The sequence below is a fragment of the Protopterus annectens genome, chromosome 5.part0 (assembly GCF_019279795.1).
Source record: "Protopterus annectens isolate FY-2018-M chromosome 5.part0, PAN1.0, whole genome shotgun sequence".
Lineage (NCBI taxonomy): Eukaryota > Metazoa > Chordata > Ceratodontiformes > Protopteridae > Protopterus > Protopterus annectens.
Genome location: NC_056735.1, coordinates 1,033,035,726 through 1,033,062,439, shown reverse-complemented (window position 1 = coordinate 1,033,062,439; position 26,714 = coordinate 1,033,035,726). Strand labels below are relative to the sequence as shown.

General features: G+C 44.3%; 1 protein-coding gene across 2 annotated transcripts in view; it reads left to right on the top strand.

Annotated features, from left to right (window-relative positions):
- UXS1 (UDP-glucuronate decarboxylase 1) overlaps window positions 1-26,714 on the top strand; it is a 1,006,428-nt gene that overhangs the window by 239,119 nt on the left and 740,595 nt on the right. For both annotated transcript variants that reach the window (XM_044072750.1, XM_044072749.1), the window contains exon 5: window positions 25,399-25,459. In XM_044072750.1, the coding sequence (XP_043928685.1) occupies window positions 25,399-25,459 (61 nt within the window). The remainder of the gene's footprint in view (window positions 1-25,398; window positions 25,460-26,714) is intronic.

Below are 26,714 nucleotides of genomic sequence, written 5' to 3'. Positions count from 1 at the left end.
AGAGATTCCAGGATTATGGACAGGTATGGGAAATGCATTTTTAGTTCAGTGACTTTTGCTATGCGATTGCTCAACTATTTGACACACTTTACCAGACTTCAGAGAGATCTCCTTAAAGAGCTTGGAGGTACTCTGCAGAGTACTGCAGCTGAGAGCGTTCTGATAAGGTGACATCCCAGCTCAATACCCTTAATTCTATAGTTAACTCGTCCATGCATCTCATTTCTTATGCAGCTGATGGCACAAGTTGGGCAGCGGGTTTAGGAATAGCTCTTTTATGACATTCCTGGATGCATTTATGCTCCTTTGCGGAAGCCTTCAAGCCTTCCTTTGTTAATACCCCATTTGATGGCTCGTCCCGTTTTGGGCCTAATGTCAAGGAGACCCTCACTAGGTGTGAACAAGATGGAAAGACTCTATCTGCCGTAGGAGTTGAGTCTGTTTTTCCACCCCTACTAGTCCTTACCCCAAATGGCAAGAGGGAGGAAAAATGTGGTTCCGCAAGTCCCAAGGAGCCTTTCAGAACACACGCAGTGAACCCCCCTCCGGGGCAGAGGAGGGGACAATAATGGAAGATGCCGCCCAGGTTGCAGAGGGGGTCCTCAAAACCGGGGCGACCGGGATCAGTTCTTTGGCAAGCCCTACCAGCACTCCTGAAAGGAGGCCCGACTGTCCTACTCTGGAGGCAGTCGGGCATCTCTTGTCTTTGTATCCAGACAACTGGCTAAAAATTACAAAAGACTCTTGAGTACAAAGCGTTATTTCCAGAGGATATGCCATTCCTTTCACAGAACCACCTTACTATCATATCATATCAAAATGGCCAGCCAATCCAGAGATTACCTGCGTTTCCGGCTGGGAGCCAGTCATGATCAGTTCCGAGCACTGCCCTTCGGTCTCGCAGCAGCTCCCAGAGTGTTTATCAAATGCATGGCAGCGGTTACAGTTCACCTAGGATTCCGAGTGTTTACGTACCTGGATGACTGGCTCCTCACCGCCGCCACCATGCATCAACTAGTTCAATCCAGGGACCCCACTCTAAAACTGTGTTCCCAGTTAGGAATTACTATAAATTTCGACAAGTCTGTGTTGTCACCATCGCAGCATATTTCCTTTATCGGAGCAGATTTAGACACCACCACCGCCATGGTAAAACTGTCCCTGGAAAGAATAGTCACACTTTGGCAACAGGCATCAGACATTCTGGCACGATACAAAGTACCAGCCTCTCAAGTTTTAAAACTGCTAGGTACTATGGCAGTAACTCTCATAACAGTTACTCTAGGGTGCATGCACATGAGAATACTTCAGTGGTTACTCTTCACCCAGTGGTCTTACCAACAACTTCCCATGTTATTCTTGATGATCATTACAGATTCATGCAAAAAGGATCTACCATGGTGGTTGACCAGCCACCATCTAACAGTAGATCGTCCATTTGTTCTTCCCCTGCCATCAGGCACGGTGATCACAGATGCTTCTCTGATAGGGTTGGGGGAGCTTTTTCAGGGAAGAACAGCCCAAGGCACCTGGTCAGAGACAGAGTCACAATTGCACAGCAATATCCTGGAGATGAGAGCAGTACTTCCAAGACTCTCTTCCTCTGGGAACGATTGCAATTCAGACCGACAACATGTCAGTAGTCTGGTATATCAACAAGCAAGGGGGAACAAAGTCTTATCCCCTATGTTGAGAGGCCCAGAGACTCTGGCAGTGGGCTGTATCCACCGGGTGCTTTCTGATAGCGATGCACATCCCATGGAAATCCAACGTGATCGCGAACAAACTAAGCAGAGCTATTCTGTTGCCACACGAGTGGTCCCTCAAAAACGAGGTAGCGGAAAGGATTTTACGCAGATGCGGCCTCCTTGCTGTGACCTGCTTGCATCTCCCATGAATGCCAAATACAGAAGCTACTTTGCCCTGAATCCCCCACCAGAGGAGAACCCAAGGGCTTCTCTCGTCCACATTTGGCCCCTGGGACTTCTTCTATGTGCATTTCCACCCATTCCCCTAATTCCAAAATTTCTGCAGAAAGCCAAAGCCTTGGGGGGGACTGTAATTCTGATAGCTCCTTATTGGCCTCGACAGATTTGGTTCCCTTTTCTTCAACTCTACCAACTAGAAGAACCTTGTATTCTGGACCGAGTTCCAGATCTGCTGACACATTCGTCAGGGACTCTTCATCCTTCACTTCACTCCCTCAAATTGACAGCTTGGTTGCTCTGATTTCCAACATACCCAGGTCCCGCAATCTTTCCTCGGAAGTGCAGCATATCCCTGTATCTTCACACAAGGCTTCATCCAGAAAGTTATACGTCAGCAAGTGGGCTTCTCAAAATAATATTGACCTGTACATTGCCCCAATTGCTAGCATGTTAGAGTTCTTGACTAAACTTTTTAATGAAGGTGCTGCGGCAGCTACCATATGTGTTCAGTTGGCTGCAATTTCAAATTTTCATCTCAGATCGGAAGGCTCAAATCTTATGTCTCACAGGTTATGTAGAGCCTTCTTAAAAGGAACCATACATCTTAGACCACCAGTTAGACAACCTTTCACTCCCTGGAACCTAAAATTTGTTCTGTCTAGGATTATTCTTCCCCCATTTGAGCCTGCATCTTCCTGCCAACTAAAATTCCTTTCTTGGAAAACCATTTTCTTGGTGGCAATTACATCAGCATGCAGGATGTCTGAGCTTTATCTATTAAACCTCCCTACTTTATTTTTCACCCTGACAGAGTGTCGCTCCGGACTAATCCATCCTTCCTTCCAAAGGTTTGTTCAGATGCTAATTTAAATCAAACAGTTGAACTTCCAACCTTCTTCAGTAACCACTCCAACAAGTTGGAGTATATGTTGCATAAACTTGATCTACACAGACAACTCAGATTTTATTTGGATAGAACCAAAGAATTTAGAAAATCAGAACAACTTTTTGTGTCTCATTCAGATACCAAGAAAGGACAGCCTGTGTCAAAAGTCACTCTTTCCATATGGTTAACAGATTGTATAAAATTCACATACTGTTCTGTGAATCAACCGCTAGAACATAGTGAAGGCGCACTCCACAAGGGCTGTTTCTACCTCTTCAGCTTACATGGCTAGACTGCCATTAGATACAATATGTGCAGCTGCCACTTGGTCAAAACCACATACCTTCATTACGCATTACAGAGTAGATAAGGCTTCCAGGGACAGGGCTTCCTTTGGTTCCACTGTCCTCAGGAATATACTCCTGTGAGCCACCCAAGATAATGGTGCTTGGGACGCTACCGATTTGTAAGAATGAACGGCGAGATTGAACAACTTCACATAAAGAAGTTATGTACTCACCATAATGTTCCATGTGAGTTGTTCATCTCACCTTCATTCTTACATTCCCTCCCACCTTCCCCCTCCAGGCTTCTCGAAGAATGAGTAAGAGATTTGAGGTCTGGTAGGTCTTTGTATGGGATTTCTTACTCTGGCTGGAGCTACACTCATGTTACAAATGTTGTATATATTGGGATCAGCAAACTAGATCTGAGGTGAGGCAGAGAGCATCATGGGATAGGGACTTGGCCTCGAGCTACTTGAAAACCCTGAGCTTGTGAAAGCGGCTGACTTGGAGCCGAGGGATAGGCTCCGAACCCATTTGTAAGAATGAAGGTGAGATGAACAACTCACATGGAACATTATGGTGAGTACATAACTTCTGTGTTGCCAACATATGAGGTGTGATGGGAGCATTCAAAGGGTGTGATGAATACGAAAGTCGCTCGCCAAGTTCCATAGTCTCCTCACTTGCCCCAGACATGGGCTGATTGTAGCCCAAAGAGGCTAAGGTTGTTCCAAAAGACATAGTGAACGAGGGGAAGACCAGTGTGCAGCGGTAGTCAGCTTTTGCGGAGAAAAAACTACTCGTGTACCAATACACTTGCCCAGCGTTTCCTGGAATTCATTAATTCCAATGCCCTGGACCAGCTTGATGTTCTTCATCTCACATTGCTGCAGTCATAACCTGTGGGTAGTCCGCTGTCCTCGGTCGGCCCAAATACCAAAGTATTAGGCTGGTGTCGGTCATGGGTGCTCAGATCTGACATCAGTGCGTCATGGTATTAAAGCGCATGACCGACGTCATATTCTCAGTCTTTTTTGCCGCATGGTCCGAAGGAGAAGCAGCGTTTGCAAGTGCCGTTCGGCGTTCTGAAATTTTCGTATTCTGAGTTTCAGACCGAAACCAAGTTGGGCTAAGTACCCCGTTGGGGAATATATTTGTTTTTTCTTGCCTCAGTTAATTCCGGATGTCAGAAAAAGTGAATAATTGTATTTCTTGTGGGAAACAGATACCGCATAGGGATTACCACTCTCTGTATTCCTTGTTTGGGGCCTGAGCACGGCGTGTCGGGTGTCGCTTTTGTGCTAGGTTTAATAAGCGCACCATTAAACGTAGGTTAGATTGCGCTAGGCTTGTCTTCGGTAAGCGGTGTAATTACAATATGCCGTCGGATCCTCCGACGTCCGCTACCGCTAAGAAGCGCAAGGAAAAGTCGTTAAGGTCCAAGCAGGATGAGTCGTCCGTTCCGGACGCCGGTTCTTTAGAAACTACGGTGGAATCTGTAGATCCAGCCGAGGTTTCAGTTGAGTCTCAGGGGGAGACGTTGATTTTGCAGGATGTGGCCTCTTAGGAGTCAGGTCAGGCTGAGGGGGCCTCTCAGGTTGCTGTACTCCCCTCTTTGCCTAAGGTGGTTAGGCCTTCTCCTTCTGTCTCTAAGGTACCTTCCAAGGTCAGGCCTGGTTTTCCTTCCTCAGGTGTCAGTCCTAGTTTTGCAGGTTCTGTGCCTAAAAACACATGCTTAAAATGGCAGAAGATTTGATTTCCTTAATCAGGGGTTCTATGCCCCCTCCAGATAAGAGGCCTAGGGTGGAGCCAGAGGTGGAAAGTTTGGAACAGGCTTCAGATTACTCAGAGTCTTCGGCTGAAGACATTCAGGATTTTCCTCCTTATTCTGATTCAGACGCAGAGGATTCCAGTCCTTCTGCTTCCCCTCCAGAGGATTTTTCTTTTTCAGAAACCCTGCATTCTATGAGGGAGCATTTTAAATGGGAAGGTCAGGATTTCTCGGATTCCCAAAAGAGGCTCAGGGAATTTTTGTTTTTACCTCAACATCGGCCTTTGGCTATACCTCCTGTTTTGGATGTTGTTCAGGATGTTTTCTCTGAGGCCTCTCTTAATCCAGACTCTTTGCCTCCTGCGCCTGTTAAGCCAGATAGTGCCAGAGGCTCATAAATATCTGTATAAGAGCCCAAGGGCTGACCCAGAAACTATTAGCCAGGGACCTAAGAGGGTCAGGGCTTCTGTTGTAAAGAATCCAGTTCCTATGGATAAAGATTCTAGAGCTTTGGATAGGTGGGGTAAAAAAGTGTATACCTCTTCCACTCTAGCAATGAGGGCTTTAAATTGCCAGTTTCATATGTTGAAGTACCAGAATTTTCTCCTTACTCAATTAAAGTCTAAGGTAGATGCTTTGGCAGAGGGCATAGAGTGTAAGGAATTACAGGATTTGGTTCATGCCTCTGATCAGGTGGGTAAGCATTCTTTGCAGTGTGGTTTCGATGCTTTACAGGCTTCTTCCAGGGTGGCTGCCACTGGATCAGTTATTCGCAGGCATGCCTGGCTTAAGGATCAGAACTTGTCAGAGCATGTTAAAGCTAGAATTTTGGATGCTCCTTTGCAGTCTGAAGTTTTGTTTGGTACTCCTGTCTTAAAGAAAATGGAAGACAAGGCTAAGTCTATGCAGACTGTTAAAGATTTTTTGCAGGTGCAGCCCCCTAAGTTTAGCAGAAATTGGCCTACTAAGGGATGGACTTATCCTTTTTCTGATTTACAGTCTAGGGGTAGATCTAGACGTGGTAGGAGCAGAGCTCAGGGTACATTCAGGCCTAGAACGTGGAGTTCCCCTGCACAATCTACAGGTGAGGGCAGGGGCCAGTCCTTTCGTAAACAGGCCCAATGACCTGCATCTTCAGCTGCCAGATCCTTCCTGTCTGGCAGCTCCTTTGGGAGGAAAGTTGGCACTCTTCAAGCAAAACTGGCTTTTAGTCACCCAGGGCAAATGGGTGTTGGACATTATAGACCGAGGCTACAAGTTTTATTTCCACACATTGCCTCCTTTCAAAGGCATGCCAGACTTTCCTCCTCAGCAAAGGGTAGAGGGTCACAAACAAATTTCATTACTTCTTCAAATGGGGGCTATACAGCAGGTCCCTCCGTCAGAAGTGGGCCTAGGATTTTATTCTCGCCTGTTTCTTGTACCAAAGAAAGGGAACACTTGGAGGCCAATTTTGGATTTATCTATCCTCAACACATACCTGGACATTCCAAAATTCAAAATGTTGACGTTGCAACAACTTCTGCCTCTGTTGGGCAAAGATCACTGGATGGTAACTCTGGATCTCAAAGAGGCTTATCTTCATGTTCCTATCAGGCCCAGTTGCAGGAGATTCCTGCGTTTTTGGGCTGGGACTTTACATTATCAGTTCTCTGCATTGCCCTTTGGCTTATCTACTGCGCCCAGGGTGTTTACAAAGGTTCTGGCACCAGTAATAGCCTTCTTAAGGTTAAGAGGAATTCAAATTTATCCTTATTTGGACGATTGCCTGATTCTTGCTCAAGACAAAACAAGCTACTTCGCCATCTACAGTATGTTATGGCAGTGTTAAGGTGCCTAGGGTATTCTGTGAACGAAACAAAGTCCAGTCTAGTACCCTCTCAGGAAATGTGCTTTCTGGGTGTGAGACTGAATACAGCTTCTCAGATGGCTTTTTTGACCCTGGACAAACAAAGAAACCTTTCACTTTACTTCCAACAATTGTCTCTACGGTCCAGGCTGACTGCAAGGACAGTCCTTCAAGCCTTGGGGTTCATGGCATCTTGTATTCTGGTGCTTCCCAATGCCAAACTGCATATGAGGAAGCTACAATGGTATCTCAAAAATGTATGGACACAACACTGCCACGATCTGGACACTGTCATTCAGATAATACCTTGCATTCAAAAGGAATTTTTGTGGTGGGCTCAGGAATGTCACCTAAACAAGGGACTCTCTGTGACCCGACCAGAGGCGAGTCAGATCTTAACGACAGATGCCTCGGACAAGGCTTGGGGAGCTCATCTCAATGGAAAATGGGTTCAAGACACATGGCCTGCCAGACTTCAACATTTACATATCAACTTGAAGGAGATGTTAGCGGTCCAATTTGCATTGATGGCTTTCAAGGATCTACTTCACCCAGGACAAGTGTTGATTCAAACAGACAACACAACTGTCATGTGGTACATCAACAAGCAAGGGGGAACACATTCGTACCCTCTTTGCAGGCAAGCAATGATTTTGTGGGAGACTGCTCTCAGTTTGCACCTCACTCTTCAGGCAAGGTTTCTGCCAGGAGCACAGAACTCCTTAGCAGATGTTTTGAGCAGACAAATGGTGGATCCCCACGAGTGGAAATTGGATCCTCATATATTTCGACAGTTGACAGTGATATGGGGGACTCCAGACATAGTTCTGTTCGCTTCTCCACTAAATTTCCAGTTGCCAAAGTTTTGCACAAAGATGTTTCATCCAACAGCTTGGAAAGTGGATGCTCTATCATTCAGTTGGAGCAATCTTCACGTCTATGCCTTTCCTCCTCTGCCTCTCCTTCCAAAGGTGCTCTTGAAGGTCAGACAAGACAAGCCCTCCATGATTCTAATAGCTCCAGATTGGCCTCGACAGCACTGGTACCCTCTGCTGAGGAGTTTAGTACGGGAGCCTCCTTGGCCTTTGCCTTCAATTCCACACCTTTTGTCTCAGGCAGGCAATCATTTCCTCAATGTCAGGATTCAGTCCCTGCATCTAACAGCCTGGCATATTCTGTTCTAGAACCTGGAGGGTCGCAGCTTCCTCAACAAGTTTTGAATGTTATTTTGGAGGCCAGAAGGCCTAGTACAAGGAAAGTTTATGCTGATAAATGGAGGAGATTTTTTATTTGGAGCAAAGCAAAGAGTTTTGATGTTTCCAGGCCTGATTTGAGTGTTTCTCTTCAATATCTTACGGAATTATTAGACAAGGGTTTGTCTTTCTCCTCTGTAAAAGTTCATGCTGCAGCCATTTCTGCTCACTGACTGTGACCCACCATTATTCTCTCATCCTTTGTTTAAGCAATTCCTTAGAGGGGCAAAGAACATAAGACCCCCGCGTAGAGCTCCTACTCCTTCCTGGGATCTCAATTTTGTGTTGGAAAAACTTACTTTACCTCCCTTTGAACCTGCAGCTACGTCTGAGTTAAAGTTTTTGTCTTGGAAGACTGCTTTTTTGTTGGCCATTACGTCTGCTAGAAGAGTATCTGAATTACAGGCTCTTATGGCAGTTGAACCCTTCCTGATTTTTCATAAGGATAGGGTATCTCTGCGTACTAACCCTACTTTTATGCCTAAAGTGGTTTCAAATGTGGCCTTGAACCAATCTATTCATTTGCCTACTTTTTATGCTGATCCCCAAAATAAAGGGGAGAAAATTTTGCACACTTTGGATATTCACAGGCAGTTGCGTTATTATTTGAGCAGGACTAAAGGATTCAGACAGTCTCAACAGTTATTTATTTCTTTTGCTTTGGCCTCTCAGGGGAAACCTGTTTCAAAACAAACTATTTCTAAGTGGATTGGCCATTGTATTGCTTTTTGTTATTCTCATCATGGTAAGGAGATTCCGGCTGGAATCAGACCTCATTCCACTAGGGCTACTGCCACTTCTACTGCTTTTTTAAGGGGTGTGGCTACTAAAGATATTTTGGAAGCAGCTACTTGGAGTTCAGTGCACACTTTTTCTAAACATTACCATCTCCCTCTTTATTCCAAATCTAGGGCTGGATTTGCCACTGCAGTCTTACAGGGCTTATTAGCAGCTCCCAATGCTTTATGATTTTGCCAGCCTCCCTTTACCTTTGCTTTGGGATTCTACCCACAGGTTATGACTGCAGCAATGTGAGATGAAGATCATAGTACAGTTTTGTACCTACCATAAATGTAGATGTTCGAAGATCCACATTGCTGCAGTCCAATTTACCCTCCCTCCTTCCCCTCTGTAGTTTGGAGTGGTTGTATGGTTTGGGTGGTACATGTTGTTTGTACATGGGTTTTGGAGGTTTTTCTATTTTGGGCTGTGGCCATTCTTTTTAGGGCCTTCTGACATCTGGGGCAAGAAAAGACTGAGGATATGACGTCGGTCATGCGCTTTAATACCATGACGCACTGACATCAGATCTGAGCGCCCATGACCAACGCCAGCCTAATACTTTGGTATTCGGGCCGACCGAGGACAGCGGACTACCCACAGGTTATGACTGCAGCAATGTGGATCTTCGAACATCTACATTTATGGTAGGTACAAAACTGTACTTTTTTACCCCCACTAGAGGTAGCAGCATCCTTGACCTGGTCATTACTAGCATGGGCAACCGTTGCTCTACACCAATAGTCAACTCCTCCCTGGTTAGATCTAACCACAAACTAATCACCTTGGAAATGCCCCCTTCGCGCAAAGGTAACCACCATGAAAAACTTCTCCAAAGCTAACTTTGGGCTCCTAAAAACAGAGGTGGCTAACTTCATGGCACCTATGCAAATGGAAGCCAATCTGGTGGTCCCCTGCCATAAACAAGCTCTACAACAGAAGGCGGAAACTGATGGGGAATAAGGTGAAGTCCCAAGACTGGAAAAACTCCCTTATCAGCATTAACAAAAAGTTGAGATCCCTCATCAAATCCTCTAAAGCTAGCTATGAAAACAGGATTGCAACAGATAGTAAAAACAGCTGTGAGGCCTTCGTAGTTATGTAAAGAATCTCCATGGCAATACCCAGATGTGCTCTGAGCTACTGCACAATGGTACCTCCTATACTGAGCCAACAAATGTTGCCAATATACTGGTCGACAGATTCAGTGCCAGCTTTACCCCACCATCCCCCCCAGGACCAATTCTAATACCAGTAGATTACCAGGCACCCAGTAGTTCTGCTGCACAGGTTAAAACAGCACTGTCCAAGACCAAGACCAAGAATACAGCTTCTGTGGGACCTGACAATATCTCTGAATGTGTTCTACATGAACTACAGAGTGAACTGGCACCTTACCTGTGTGCCCTGTTCAAACACAACCTCACCTCAGACTTTGTCCCTACCGAATGGTGCACTGCTAAAGTCATCCCTCTCCACAAAGGAGGAGCGATTATAGACCCTGGGAACTCTCGCCCTATTAGCCTGACGAGTCTGATATGCAAAGCTATGGAATGCATAATCATGGACCTAATAAACAAGGATATGGGGAATCTCCAAACTCTGGATCCCACACAGTTTGGTTTTGTGAAGGGTAGATCATGGCTGCTCAACCTGGTCGACTTTTTTGAGTCAGTCACCAGAGCTGCGGATGAAGGCAAGGTGGGGTCATACAGCCTACCTTGATCTGGCCAAGGCCTTTGATACCATTCCCCACTCAGGAATCATAGAAAAACTCACTAAGCTAGGCATCAACCCGTATATCACTAGGTGTGTTGCAAACTGGCTCACAGAACCCACAGTATGAAAGTAGCTGACTCCAAGTCAGAACGCCAACCAGTCACGAGTGGAGTCCCACAGGGTTCTGTCCTGGGTCCTCTCCTGTTTGGTATCTACTTCTCTGAAGTCCATGCCAACACGAAGGGACTCTGGCTAACAAAGTTCACAGACGATTGCAAGTTAGGAGCTTTTATTAACTCCCCAAGTCATGTTGACATCCTACAGAAAGGCCTCACTGAGACAAATGACTGGTGTCAGGACCATGGCCTTAAGCTCAGTGCCAAAAAATGTGTCATCATCCCCTTTGGGAAAAACCCAGTTCCCATGAATTACCACATCGATGGTAGTCCACTGAACACAGAAGGCGTTATAAGAGATCTAGGAACACAGTTTGACAGCAACCTCTGTTTGGATCACCACATTGTCACTGTGGTCAGAAAGTCCTTCTGTGTGGCACATCTCATTACTAAGGGTTTTGCATCCGGGAAGAAAGAGGTCATTGTCTCCCTCTACTCTTCCCTCATTAGGCCAATCATCGAGTACAGTGCCCCATTTGGCATGTACCTCACTAGACATCTGCAACAACTGGAGAGGCCACAAAAGTACCTCACAAAGAGGATCCTAGGCCTTAAACACTTGTCCTATATGGACAGACTCAAAAAAACTCCCAACTATTCTCTGTCTCATATCGCCTACTTAGAGGCAATCTCTGCTTGACTTGCAAAGCCATGTCTGACCAGCTCCATTAGAAATGCTACATGTAATAAATCCCAATCCCTCCGTACCACATGCTCCAGAGACCTTGACCTCATTACCACAATCAACAGAACATGCTGGAGGGGCAGGTTCATAACCCAGAGACTGCCCATGCTATGGAATAGACTTCCCATACATGTCAGACACCTCACTGGTCCTCTTCAAGAGAAATCTTGGTGAGTGTATGTGAAATAGAAAATTCACCCCAAGGATCACTCCAGTCGCTCTACTCGACAGAAGCACTAGGAACTAAGGTCGGGAGGCACGATACCAGGGTAATCCTGTGGGCTAGGCTTATAAAGGCTCCAGGGCCATTAGCCTAGTAGACACCTATGAACCTATGAAAAAAGTTGCAAAATAAAATAAAAGAAAGAGGTTTCAGCAGGCACTGTTGTTACTGCTGTAAAATCTGATAACAGCACAAGCGAGAGAAGGAAAAAATATCAGTATGTTGTGATTTAGTGATGTACTAATTATTTTTGATCTGCTGTTAGGATTAGTGTCTCTTTCAACTTTCATATTTTCTTTCTTTACAGTTGCTTTATGATCTTTTATTTTACAGAAAGAACATCAGAAAAAAAAAAAAAGCTGATATTGTATATAACCAAAAAGAATGCAAGTTGATCTTGGAGTTCCCTTTTTTTGTTTTGTTTTGCCATCAGTCTTTACATGTGCATTGAAGGAGTTTTGTAATGTACTAGAAGTGGAGTAGTGACAACCGTTGAGGTTCTATATAGATAAAACGGGTTCATATGAATCCGTCGACAGCCGAAACATCGACGCTTACCTCATCGACACCAAAGCATCGACCGTTCAGAACATCGACAATCCAGGTAAGCGATTTTCCCCCTTACAGGACCCATGGTAGCACTTAGGACCCATGGTAGCGACTGTTGAGAATTTGCGTTGTCCATAGCGTCGCACTAGCGAAACAAGTGCTACCATGGGTCCTGTAAGGGGGAAAATCGCTTACCTGGATTGTCGATGTTCTGAACGGTCGATGCTTTGGTGTCGATGTTTCGGCTGTCGACGGATTCATATGAACCCAGATAAAACAAGTGCAATGAGATAGTGAGTTACTATAATTAAAACTGTTATATCTGATGCTATCTATGTCATTATTCCTTACAGATGGGTCTAGAATCCGACCTCTGATCCAGGCCTGCCACTTCTCAGACCGATCCAGAGCTCAAGTTCTTCCCCTTCCCACAATCCCCTGCTTACCCTCTAACTCTCAGATCTCATTTGCCGCAATCGCTGAAGACATGGTCCAGGCTCAAGCATAGGATTTTAGTTGATTGGTGCTTTTTATTGCCTTTTTCTTTCTCTTCCTTCTCTTAGTGTAGCCTTACCATAGTTTAGACCCTTTCTCTGTATTCCTCCCATCCGTGTCATAATTTTAGTGGGTGTTTAGGTAGGTTCTCCGCTCTTCAAGTGCTTGGCGGTTCGCATCATTTTTTTTAAAGTAGTCTTTCTATCTCATTGGCTCTCTGTCTCTCTCTCTCTCTCTGAGTTAGGTTGGGACTGTGTGTGTGTGTGTGTGTGTGTGTGTGTGTGTGTGTGTGTGTGTGTGTGTGGTGTTTGTCTTATTGGTATGGCTGGTAAGCCTGTTGGCTTCAAGAGATGCTCCTCATGCGGTCGGAAGATGCCATGTTCTGACTCTCATGAGGAGTGTCTATACTGTCTAGGGTCTGTGCACCTGGAGGTTGAATGCAACATTTGTGCCATGTTCAACCCCAGGGCTCTTGTAGAGCATCGGAACAATCTCCTCTACAAAGGCTTGGTGAAGGGGGGGGCCTCTGTCCTCTGAATCCCCTTCCAAGTCTTTGCAGGAGCCAAAGAAGAGACCTCCTCCTCCTCCTCCTACCCCTGGGGTGTCTTCTTCTCTTCCTAAAAAGCCGAGGCTATTGGATCACAGATCCCTAGATCCGAGTCCAGCTTCCTCAGCTTCAGATCTGAGGTCTGTCATTCACGGATCTTCAGATCAGGCTTTCTGGTACAAGACCCCACCAGTCCAGAGGTCTTCGGATTCAAATAAGAGCAGACCATCCCCAAATCCAATTAGTTTGTTGGATCCAGTCGGTATAGCTATCAAGTCCTCTGTCTGCATCAGATTGTCGTATCCAACAGTAGCATCAGAGAGTTCTCCTCCCGGATCCTCCAGGACCTGGATGGAGCAGAGGCCTCTGAGACGCTCTCCTGCTAGGAGTTACAGGACTTCAGGATCCAAGGCCGGATCCCCAGCTAGATTTGGCCACTCCTCAGCTTCAGTCAGAAGTCTCCTTCCCTCGGATATGGATAAGATGACGAGGAGTTTCCTTAAAGCCCAAATCAAGATGGGCCTGGTGTTGTTCCCAGCCCATGCGGCTAGGGGGCCCTTCCCATCCACAGGTCTCTACTCTCCTCTTTTGATCCAGAAGGAATTGGAATGTCAGGACTCTGAGTTTCACAACGAGAGCCTGTGTCAGAAATCGCTCTCTTGACACCGTCTGTGTCCCTGGCCAACTCTGATGTTATTCGTGTTTCACTGTTGCAGTCATTACATTTGGGTAATCTGCTGGCAGGTTACCCTCATTCGGCCTGAATTCCAAAGTCTTGGGTCCTGCATCGGTTGCTGTTTCCTCTTCCATGATGTCAGGTCGTCAGGGGTATAAAACAGGCAGCCGACGTCATTTTCTTTAGTCTTTCTTGCCGCGCGGTGCCCGAAGCAGAAGCAGTTCGCAAGTGCCGGTCGGCTGACTCCTGAAATTTTCGAATTCGAGTTTCAGAACCAAAGTCTTCACTAAATCTAAATACCCCATTGGGGAAACTTTTTCTTGCTCCATACCGATGTCAGTAAAAGTTAATAATTGCATTACTTGTGGGAAGCAAATACCAGATAAGGATTTCCATTTATACTGTATTCCTTGCCTAGGCCCTGATCATAACGTGCCTAGCTGTCGGTTTTGTGCTAGATTTAACCAACTAAGCGTTGGTATATCTTTGCTTCAAAATATTTTGGAAACAGATTTAACTATCCTGAAATGTCGTCGGATAGCAATCCGACTACCGGAGTTCACAAAAAAACGCAAAGAAAAGGACAGAGGCAGACCGTCGAGTTCAAAACCGACTAAGCTTCTCCTAAGTCAGTCGCCGGTACTCAGTGAGATGCTTTCGCACCCCCTGATACCCGCTACTTTCGAGTCGCAGGCCTCTACTGAGACCCATGCGGAGTCTGGCACGCCACGATATTCTCAAAGTATTGTACCCGCGGATATCTCTTCCCTCGGATGGGTCCGCAGCCGCTGAGCAGGCACCGGCTTCTGAGGGTTTATTCAGGCCACAGCGTTTTTATATAAAACCTTCGCCAGCTTCAGAGTCAAAGACAAAAGCAACTTCTAAAGCTAAAAAACTGACACATGAGCCTCGTGCACAGGCCTCTATGCCCAAAAAGCAGATTATCAAAATGGCTGAAGACCTAATTGCCTTGATCAGGGGTTCCCAGCCCCCTCCTGATAAGAGGCCTAGGCCTAGACACTGATTATGAATCTTCAGATCAGGTTTCTATTTCTTCTGATTCCTCTTCTGATCAGGAATTTTCTATACCACCCTATGAGGATTCAGATGCAGAGGAATCTATCCCATCTGTTTCTCCTCCTGAAGATTATTCCTTTGGAGAAACCTTGCATACTTTGAGGAAGCATTTTCACTGGGAGAGTCAAGACTTCTCAGAATCAAAAAAGAGGCTCGGTTATTTCCTTCTCCCTCAGCATAGGCCTTTAGCCATACCTCCCGTTTTTGACATTGTGGATGATGTGTTTTCAGAGTCAAGCTTGACCCCAGACTCCTTACCTCCGTCTCCTAGCAAGCCAGACAGATATTACAGGGTTCCTGACTCACAAATTTTTATTTAGAAACCCTGCTGCTGACCCTGAAACTATTTCACAGGGTCCAAAAGGTGTTAAGGCCTCAACAGCAAAAAATCCTACCCCCTCTGACAGGGATTCCGGGGCACTGGATAGATGGGGAAAGAAGGCTTATACATCTGCAACCTTGGCAATTAGGGCCTTAAACTGCCAGTTTCATATGCTCAAGTATCAACAACATGTTATGGGATTACTGAAACAGAAAATGATGTTGATTTCTGAATGTGCAGAAAATAAAGAATTGCAGGAATTATTGCATGCAGCAGAACAATTTGGAAAGCATACTTTGCAATGTGGTTTTGATTCCTTAGAGGCCTCCTTCAGGGCCGCAGTTACTGGATCTGTGATTAGGAGGCATGCCTGGCTAAAAGAGCAAAATTTACCTGATAATATTAAAGCTAAATTGCTGGATGCACCTTTACAGCATGATACTCTGTTTGGTATTAAGGCAGAAGAGGTTTTAAAGAAAATGGAAGACCAAGCTAAGTCTATGCAAACTGTAAAAGACTTCTTACAAGTGCAGCCACCAAGATTCAGTAGACACTGGCCAACAAAAAAATTGGTCCTTTCCTGTGTCTGACAGAGCTCAACGGGGCAAATCCAGGCGCCCAAAAGGTTCTAGATACCAGTCACAGGATTCTTAATGGTCAAAGCAATGGGGTGCTTCCACCTCCAAATCTGGAGCAAATAAAGCTCAACCCTACAGTAAACAGTCTCAATGACTTCCCTCTGCCATCACCAAGCACTTATCTTTTGGCAGCATCCTTAGGGGCAAAATTAGCACTTTATGCTCAAAATTGGCAGTTAATAACCCAGGACAAGTGGGTTTTAAACATAGTATCTCAGGGATACAGATTCCACTTCCACACTCTGCCAGTTGCAAATGGTTGGCCAGATCTGCCAAAAAATCAATGGGCAGAGGCACAGAAACAAGTTATGTCCCTCATGGATATGGGGGCTATTCAGCCAGTACCAGAACAGGAAAAAGGAAAAGGGTTTTATTCAAGACTGTTCTTGGTACCCAGAAAAGACCAGGCCTGGCGCCCAATACTGGATTTATCAATTTTGAACACATACCTGGACATTCCAAAATTCAAAATGCTAACTTTGCAGCAGCTTCTGCCCATGCTGGGTAAGAACGCTTGGCTGGTGACATTAGACTTAAAAGAGGCATACCTGCATATCCCAATAAGGGAATCGTGCAGAAGATACCTCCGTTTCAAGGCTGGCTTTATGCAGTACCAATTCTCTGCACTGCCCTTTGGCTTATCTACTGCGCCCAGGGTCTTTACAAAGTGCCTGGTACCAGTAATTGCATTTTGCAGACAGAGGTATACAGATCTATCCTTACTTGGACGACTGTCAAGCAGAGAACAAGGACATTCTTCTTCAGCATCTGGCATTTGTGAAAAGGCTTCTAACATGCCTAGGGTATACAATAAACGAAAAGAAATCACAACTGGTACCCTCTCAAAAGATAGCATTCCTGGGTTCAAGCTTGAATACAACTGCCCAGATGGCTTTCCTCACGCCAGACAAACAGAGGCAACTGACTACTTACTTCAAACTGATGGGAACAAAAACCCAGTTATCTGCAAGTTAAACTCTGCAGGCTTTGGGGTTCATGGCATTCTGCATTCTACTTATTCCATATGCTAGACTGCATTTGAGGAAACTACAGTGGTACCTAAAAAGCTTATGGAGTCAATATTGTCACAGTCTGGAAACAATGATTCCTTTCATTGCCTGCCTTCAACAGGAGTTTCTATGATGGGCAAAGGCATGTCATCAAAACATGGGACAGGCTTTCACTCTACCCCCTGCCAGCCAAACCTTAACAACAGGCGCATCAGATTATGCATGGGGGGGCCCACCTGGCGGGAAGATGCATTCAGGGCATATGGACCCCAAAACAAATGTGTCTGCATATCAACCAAAAAGAGATGTTAGCTGTTCAAAATGCCCCAACAGCCTTCAAGGACTTACTTCATCCAGGACAACTACTGATAAAGACGGACAACACCACGGTTATGTGGTACATAAACAAGCAGGGGGGCACGCACTCATACCCCCTTTGCAGACTAGCCATGGCACTGTGGGACACAGCTTTGACTTACCAAGTACATCTTCAAGCTCAATTCCTGCCAGGAAAGCAAAATACTCTGGCAGACGACTTAAGCAGAAACCTTATGGATCCTCACGAGTGGAAACTAGATCCACAAGTCTTTAGCATGATAACAAAGAAATGGGGGAGCCCGGACATAGACCTATTTCCTCTCCTCGGAATTATCAACTGGACAAATTCTGCACAAGGACTTATCACAGACAAGCATGGAAAGTGGATGCCGTATCCTTCAGTTGGAAAAACCTATCAGTTTACGCCTTTCCTCCTCTGCCTCTTCTTCCCAAGGTCCTACTAAAGGTCAGACAAGAAAAAGCAAAGATGATACTAATTGCCCCGGACTGGCCCCAACAATACTGGTACCCAATCCTAAGGAATATGTCCCAATTCCCAGCTTGGTACTTGCCTCAAATACCTCCCTCACTTACTGTCTCAGCAAAACCATCAGATCCTGCACAATCAGCTCCAAACACTGAACCTGGCAGCATGGCTGATCATGTAGTTATTCAAACAATTCCTCTCAGTAAATCTGTGATGGATGTCATTTTGGAAGCCAGAAGGTCTAGTACTAGAAAATCTTATGCTGATAAATGGAAGAGATTCTGTGCTTGGAACCAAGCACAAGGAAATGACACAGCAGAGCCAAATATTCCTAAGATTTTACAATACTTGACTGAGATGCTTGACAAAGGCCTATCTTTTTCATCAATAAAACTCCATGCCTCTGCCATCTCGGCTCATTACAACACAGAGCCACCAATCTTTTCTCATCCTTTGCTAAAGCAGTATCTTAGAGGGGCCAAAAATGTAAGGCCTCCCAATTCCTGCATGGGACCTCAATTATGTGTTGGAAAAGCTAACCCTGCCTCTATTTGAACCAGCTGCTACTGCAGATCTAAAGTTCTTATCATGGAAAACAGCTTTGCTCCTGGCAATTACTTCAGCAAGAAGGGTTTCAGAGCTACAGGCCCTCATGGCTGTGGAGCCTTTTATCATATTTAACCCAGACAGGGTGTCCCTCAGGACTAATCCTTCCTTTATGCCTAAGGTGGTTTCCAGTGTGGCTCTTAACCAAACTATTCATCTGCCAACTTTTTATCCAAATCCGCAGAACAAGGGGGAGCGGATTCTGCATTCCTTGGCTGTACACAGACAACTAAGATTCTACTTGAGCAGGACTAAAGCTCTAAGAAAAACCGAGCAACTACTACTAGTGGCATTCGCTGCAGGATCAGAGGGAAAGGGTTTTTCAAAGCAGACTGTTTCAAAGTGGATAAGCCACTGCATTCGTTTCTTCTACTTACACCAAGGGCATTAGGTCTCATTCCACCAGGGCTGCAGCTACATCAGCAGCCTTTGTCAGAGGGGTACCAACCAAAGACATTCTAGAGGCTGCTTCTTGGAGTTCTGTTCACACTTTTACAAAGCATTATCATTTGCCTCTCTACTCTAAGTCCAGGGCAGACTTTGCCACTGCAGTTCTGCAGGGTCTTATAGCTGCCCCTAATGCAGTTCAGCTCCAGCCTCCCATCCATAGCTTTGGGATCCTACCCAAATGTAATGACTGCAACAGTGAAACGCGAAGAACATAGTACAGTTGTGTACACTTACCATAAATGTAGATGTTCGGGTGTATTCATTGTTGCAGTCCAGGTTACTCGCCTGCCATCCCCCTTTTATTTTGGAGTTTCTCTTTCCTTCACTATTTTCTACAACCTTTGTGGTGTATTTGCTTGTAGATGAAGGTAAAATTTATATTGTTGCATGTATGTGTAGTTTATATATATATATATTTTTGCTACCCATTTGGGGGGCACCTGACATCTAGGGCAAGCAAAACTAAAGAAAATGGCGTTGGCTTGCCTGTTTTATACCCCTGATGACCTGACGTCATGGAAGAGGAGACTGCAACCGACGCAGGACCCAAGACTTTGGAATTCAGGCTGACCTAGGGCAACCTGCCAGCAGATTACCCAAATGTAATGACTGCAAAAGTGAATACACTCAAACATCTACATTTATGGTAAGTGTACACAACTGTACTTTCTGCAGTCTTCGGACCAGAGTGGGCCTAGTCTCCAAGGGGTTGGTGCTGGTTCCCTGGAGATGAGTTTGGGCCTGGATTTTTTGGACCACTCCCTTTCCTTGGGGGCCCCTGCACTGGACACCTCGGGGTCGATATCATCTGGAGGTTTTGGAACTGTGTTGGGGTCCCTTCTCCCTTCTCAGGTGGCCCCAGCTGCCGGGGATGGGCTTCGTCCAGTCCGTTGTCCTTCCAGGTGGTAGAGAGAACTTTCTCCAGTTTGGTAGCTACCTCTCCTTCTTCCCATGGTCCTCCCCAGCCTTTCTTGGGTTTGGGTGCTGAAGCGTCATCATCTATCCAGGGTCAGCCCCCTCGCGAACACCTTCAGTTGGGCACTGCCCCACTTAGGATACCCATGTTTTCTGAGTCTCCCCTGAACCCACAGTGGAGGAGCCCCCTTGGAAGTGAAGGTGTAAGAGAAGGAGGCACCTGGACTCTCTCAGAGAGTCCCTCAACGAAGACACAAATTTTGAGGAGGAAGACAGGTCCTCCAGACTTCTGCCTGAGGAGGTTTCCTTTGGGGACATCCTGGAAGTCCTCAGAGAGGCAGATGATCTTCCCACCCCCGTCTTCAGAGGAGTCCTTGTTTCTGAAGACGTTCAGGATGGGCCCATCTTTTACCTGCCCCCCCTGCTGAGTTTGTGGACCTCATCGCCAGCAGGTCCTGGAAGGAGCTGGACATGGTGGAACCGTACCCAAGAAAGCAGATAAGTTCCTGAGTCCCCCTCAGGTCAGTTCTTTCTGGAGCAAATGTGTCCCTGTTGATGCCATCGTGGTGACCACTGCTACCAAGAAAGAGAAAGACCTGTTGATGCCATCATGGTGACCGCTGCTACTAAGAAGAGCTAGCTGAGCAGAACTCCTTGGTCTGTTCCCAGAACAGGGAGTCCCAAGTGATTGTCCGCTTTGGAAAGTGTGTGTTTGCTTTGGCTACTTTTGGTCTGAGAGCAACCAGTTACTTGGTCCACTTAATCTGACTTCAAAGGGATTTGGTTTCGGAGCTTACCATTTCCCTGTCAGAGTTATTGCCTCAAGAGAGCTTCAAGCATGTCTGTCTGAGGCTGTCCCCTCTCAACTCCCTAACGAATGCTTCAATGAGCTTTATCTCCAATACTGTGGAGGCCACCCCTGTAGCGGCAGGCACAGGCATCGCTATCAGATGTCATGCCTGGTTTCGCCTTTGTGGGTTTTCGAAACCCTTTATCCACTTTTGACAGTTCCTCTTTGTTTGGACCATCTGTTATAGACCTTAACCCACAGTGAGCAGGAGGGCAAGACTCTCCCCATGGTAGGAATCAAGTTTTCTACCCCCCCCCCCGAGGTCCTTTTCTAAGACCCAGAGAGGTGGTAAGAAACTTTGGTTCCGGAGGACTTAGTCTTCCTTTCAGGGTGCTCCCCAGAAATCCTCTTCCACAGGCTGGGGCAGGGGATTCAACAATAGATGCCATCCTAGGGGCAGAGGGGGTCCCCACAATCGGGGCTCTCGGAAATCCTTCTCAGAAAAGGTCTTCCAGTGCTCCAGATGTGTTGCCAGCCTGGCCTGTCCTAGAGGCAGTCGGGGGCCATCTTTCCCTCCACTCACTAGCCTGGACAAGTCCCACTGCCAATCAGTGGGTACTAAAAATTCTTTCCGGAGGATACTCCATTGCTTTCTCCCATACACTTCACAAGTGGCCACCCTTTCCACCAGAAGAAATCGGTGGTTAAGGGACAACTGGTCAGGGCAGCCTGAATGACCACCACGGAGGAGGATTTTAGGGTAGAATGTAACACTGAGACAAATGTTCATTAGAAGAGCATACCCTAGTAAGTTTCTGGATGAAATTATTATGGAAGTGACGAATAAAAGGAGTGGAACTTATCAACCTATTTTGAGTAATAAAGAGGACACAGCTGAAAATATGGTTATAGTTGCAGTAAATAATGTAGTAAACAACAATTTAACAGAAAACACTGGTAATAGTATAATAAATAAAGAACCTGATGGTTCAAGTGTTAATTTTGTTATTACATACAACATTGATTTCCAACATATTAAAAGTATTATATGGAAAAATTGGAACATTATTACTCAGGACAAAGAACTTCTTGAGAAATTAGGATTAGTTCCGAAATTCACAACACGAAGAGATAGGAATTTCAAAAATTTATTTGAAAATTTGGGGAAAGTCACAACCAAATTCAAAGGCATGCAACAATGTTACTCCTGCCCGTACTGTAAGTACATTCACGTAGGTACATCAATAGATATTCAGACCAACAATAATAAGAACAAAAAAGTGTTGAGTACGGGTAAATTTAACTGTAACTCTAAAATGGTCGTATATTTATCTAAGTGCATACAGTGTCCCAGTTTCTATGTAGGTAAAACTAAACGTAGACTGAGGGACCGAATATACGACCATTTATATAGTATTAAAAAAAGTAGCCAGGATAGTGCATTAGCTAAACATGTTCAAGAAAATCCTAGTCATACTTTTAAATTTTGGATTCTAGACCAAATGGCACCAAAAATAAGGGGTGGACCAACAGAATTGGAACTAGAGAAATTGGAATTAATATGGCAAATACACCTGAATGCATATAATGAGCCCGGACTCAATGATATGTGTTCAATTATGCCTATCCTAAAAATTAAAAGTTTAGGTAGATAGTTTACATGCTAGCATCTGTTTCATCGATAGATGTATTTACTGCTGTTTAAATAGGAATAATTGATATAGGGAATCTTAACTGTTGTTTTTTACTGTTTTTTATTATTATTATTATTATCACCATTACAATGGTTAATAAGAATTTTGATAACATATAATTTACACGTTTTTATATTACACCAGGATGAATTGGAATTGTAAATAGTTTTATTTGCTCTGCGATGCCCTTAATGTTTTTACCTTAAATATTCAAGTATTTTTAACACTATAGTGTAGCCCTTTTAATTTGTAGTAAGCTAGGATCAGCTGACTAGATATCATAGATATTTAAATCAATTTGTAATTTGTATATGTATCTGAAGAAGTTCAAAGAATTGCATTGAACGAAAAGCGCTTCATTTAATTAATTAAAGGATTGTACCTGCCAGTAGGTTGCCACATTATTTTTTGGTTTTTACAGCCCTTTCTGGCCTTGTCAGGCACGGTTCTCCTTCCTAAGGTGTCATCTGAAGTATCTCCCTTGGATACCGGATCCCATTCTGGGTCTTCTTTTCCACTTCCCAGTGTCCAGACCCTTTGTCTAACCACACAGTTTCTCCAGTTCCAGTAATTCTGACTCAGTCCAAGCTTCCTTCCCCGATGAGGAACATTATTCTGGCTTTGCAAAAAACATCTATGAAGAAATTGTATTCCAGTTAGTGGAAAAAGTGTTCCATTTGGGCCAGACAACAGAATCAAGACCGTTTTTCAGACTCTTTTCCTGATATATTGCTCTTCTTATCTTCCTTCCTTCTTTCTGGATGGGGCAAGTTTCTCTACTATTAAGCTCCAGTTTGCTGCCATCTCTAATTTCCATGACAGCAATGAGGCTGTCTTTACTTCCAAGTTGTGCAAAGCCTTTATGAAAGGTGTTTTCCTTCTTTGGCCTCCTATTAAGGATCCATCACCTCTGTGGGATTTAACCTTGGTGCTGCAGTCTCTAACACAAAAAAACATTTGAACTTGCTAGTTCATGTGACATTAAATTCCTGTCTTGGAAGATGGCCTTCTTAATAGCCATTACTTTTGGCAAGAGGGTCTCGGAACTACAGGCTCTGTGCGTTAAGCCACCATTTATGTTTTTTTTTTCACAAGGGTAGGGTGTCTCTTAGAATGACTCTTTCTTTTCTCCCTAAAGTGGCCTCTTAAGCAAATCTCAGTCGATTCAACTTCAGTTTTTCTTCTCTAATAACAAAAATCAAGGAGAATATATCTTGCATTATTTAGATGTCCACAGACAGTTGCATTTTTATTTGAAAAGGACTGCGGAATTTAGGAAGTTAAACCAACTTTTTGAGGCTTCCTCCCAAAACAGAAGAGGTCAGGCAATTTCCAAATTGACTAGCTCCAGGTGGATTGCTGGCTGTATTTCCTTCATTTATGCTAGTCGGAATTTGCACCTTTCCAGACCAGTTAAGGCCCACTCTACTAGGTATGTTGCTATGTTATCAGCCTTCTTGGCCAGACTTTCCCTTGATGAGATCTGTGCTGCTGCAACTTGGTCTAATCCTCATACCTTCATTTTGCACTACAAATTGGATTTGTTATCCAGGAACAGGGCTTCCTTTGGTTCCTCCATGCTGTGGTACATCCTTTCTTGAGGCCACCCAAAGTACATAGCAGCTGGGGATTCTCACACATCTCTGAGGAATAATGACACGGATAGAATCAGATAAAGAGTTATGTACTTACCATAACTTGGTATCTGTACTATCCATTGTCATTATTGCTCATATTCCCAACCTCCTTCCACCTTCCTTCTGGTAGCTCTGGTGAGGCTTAAGTGGGTTGAATCTGGCAAGAAGTTTTTGACTTCTGTTTCAGATGTGTCTCTGTATTTAGGCTAATTTAGCAAACTTAGTCTGAGGGTTAGAGGGTAGCAGGGGATTATGGGAAGGGGATGAGCTTGAGCTCTGGATCTGAAAAGTGGCCAGCTTGGATCTGAGGTCGGATCCTAGACCCATCTTTGAGGAATAAAGACACTGGATAGCAAATGTAGATCAGAGTGTAACGTGTGTGCGCGCTATGTCTTTAAGAAGCATGCGAGGCTGTGCATGCACATGTAAATTCCAGACGTGTGCAATCCCTAGTGTCATTTTGTAGAAGCAGCCACTGAGTGAGCATGTATGATCGCAGTAGTTAATTTGTATACAAGTTACTTAGTCATAGTCATTAAGCCTCTACAGTGATGTGTTTGTATAGAATAAAGCTGCTTAAACAGAACCCATGAAGGCTCGTTTATTCGTGTACTAACACACAAGCTGCAGCAAAGATGCCAAATTATGGTAAGTACATAACTCTTTTTAAGTGAGTAGGAGATGGTAACATCTTTACAGAAGAAAACAAACTGCCCATGTCATTGGGATGCATACCTTTCAGCTGTCCAGATTTTCAGAGAATTTGCCTCACATTTTTGTTCTGCTCCTTCTAAAATTTGTTGTTTTCTTGCAAATCACGGAGGATTGAAGTCACTAAATAAAGATGTACATTTGAGTTTCAGACTTCATATCCTTCAGAAAAATGCATGCTAACATAAATTGTTATTCTAGCAACTTTCTAAGTTTGTAAGAGCAGTATTTAAAATGTGTCCCTATTTTTGGGCCTTTATCCTTCACTATTTTAGGCTTTGTCCAGATTTCTTGCACAAAGAGGTTGAGAGCTATGTTGGAATGAGGTTGTGGTTGTTGGTAACTGTGGTGTCTCTTCTGTTTGAAGGATTTAGGCAATGTTGAATGACGTGGAAAAAAAAGACCGATGTCTAGAAGGTGTGAAACATATTGCTTGCTTCAGGGATGTACCATGTTAAAGGTTGGAAGCAGTGGATTTTTAGGTTTTTTGAGCTAGCCGTGCAGATTAATTTGTAAAGACTGTTGAATATTTTGCCTACAATGAATGCTCAGTGATTGCAATTTAGTTTTATTGACTAAAGTTAAAAAAAGAAACTCGGAAGATTTTCTCTGTCTTAAAAGTTGTTTTACTGAACAGATTTGGTCTTTTGCTGGCATGGGAAGAGGATTTACAGAGCATCAGAGCTATACATTTGAAGTCATTTTCAGTGGTCCGTTTCGATAAAGCAGGTAGTAGAATATTACTAGTTACCAGAAAGCCTTGCAAGAAGAAACAATTAGTTAATAAGTTTCAGGTGTGCAAAATGAGAGGGACTATTGTCAATGTGAATATAATGTCAAAATGCTGCTGCAGAGGGAAGTGTAGAACAACTTCAAAGAAACAAATCACCAATAATTTTGTGTTTCACATCTTTTGCAGTTTTACACAGAAGTACCCTCCTGTGAAATTCCTATCTGAGAAGGATCGAAAAAGAATTCTAGTAAGTAGGGTTTTGATGCCATTTTTTCAGTCTCACTGAAATGCCTCATTAGATTCATCTAGGCAATCTTGCTTTTTTTTTCTTTTCTCATGGTACCTGAACCAAGATGTATAGAAAAACCTCCAACTCTGGAGGTTGTTTCACATGACACTGGGTTTTGCTTTCTAACAGAAATTCATCCAATCTGCCAAGATTGTCTTGCTCCTATCCCCCCCCGAGTTGTGGTCGCTAGTATTTTCCGGGGGGTGAATTTTCTTGGCTTCTGATTGTGTGACTGTCTGGTGTGGACCCTAGTAATCTACTGACATACTGCACCATTTTTATGTTTTGATCCTTCTATCCCTGTTTAAACTCAATCCTGTTACATTTAGTTACACATGCAGGTTGACTGTGAGTGCATTCCAATGTTGTACAGCACTCCTACTTCTTGCACAATCCTGTTTTTGCAGTACTATCCTAGTGTTATATGGAGGTAGCAGAGGGCTTTTTTAGGTGCTTAGTCTTAGTTTCTCTAAATGTAATATTTTAAGAACTAGTATTCCTTAACCTTCACTGCCTTTGTTATTTGAAAAGTGATATGTCAGTAACACCTGGTTTTAAGACCACTGCTATATTTTTTTAAATAAGTGTGCTTTTTGAAAGGTTTGAATAACTTCAGTGCATCTCAGCTTCTGTTAAGCATATAAAACTTTGACTTTCAGTGGTTTTATAGGCTGTGTCACTTCAAGTTACCATGATGGGATTAATTTTTGTAAGACTTTTCAACTTAAAGTTTGTAACAGTAGTCAAAGATGGTTTAATTGCTTATGACATTGTTTTATACCTGTTCTCACTAATGTCATGATCCAGTGTTGTCTTTCCCTTCCATCTCAACCTGTGTTATCGGATCCAACTGGTTTGACACAGGCACTTTTAGCAATATCCTTCTCGAACTGCCTGTCCTCAGGTCTTGTTTGCTGCCAGTAGGGTATTCTTCGTGTTTCACTGTTGCAGTCATTACATTTGGGTAATCTGCTGGCAGGTTGCCCTCAGTCGGCCTGATTAACAAAGTCTTGGGTCCTGCGTCGGTTGCTGTCCCTTTTTCCATGACGTCAGGGGTATAAAACATGCAGCCGACACCATTACATCAGTCTTTCATGCCGCGCGGTGCCTGAAGCAGAAGCAGTTCGCAAGTGCTGGTCGGCCGACTCCTGAAATTTTCTTTTTCGAGTTTCAGAACCGAAGTCTTCAACTAAAATGCTAAGTACCCCATTGG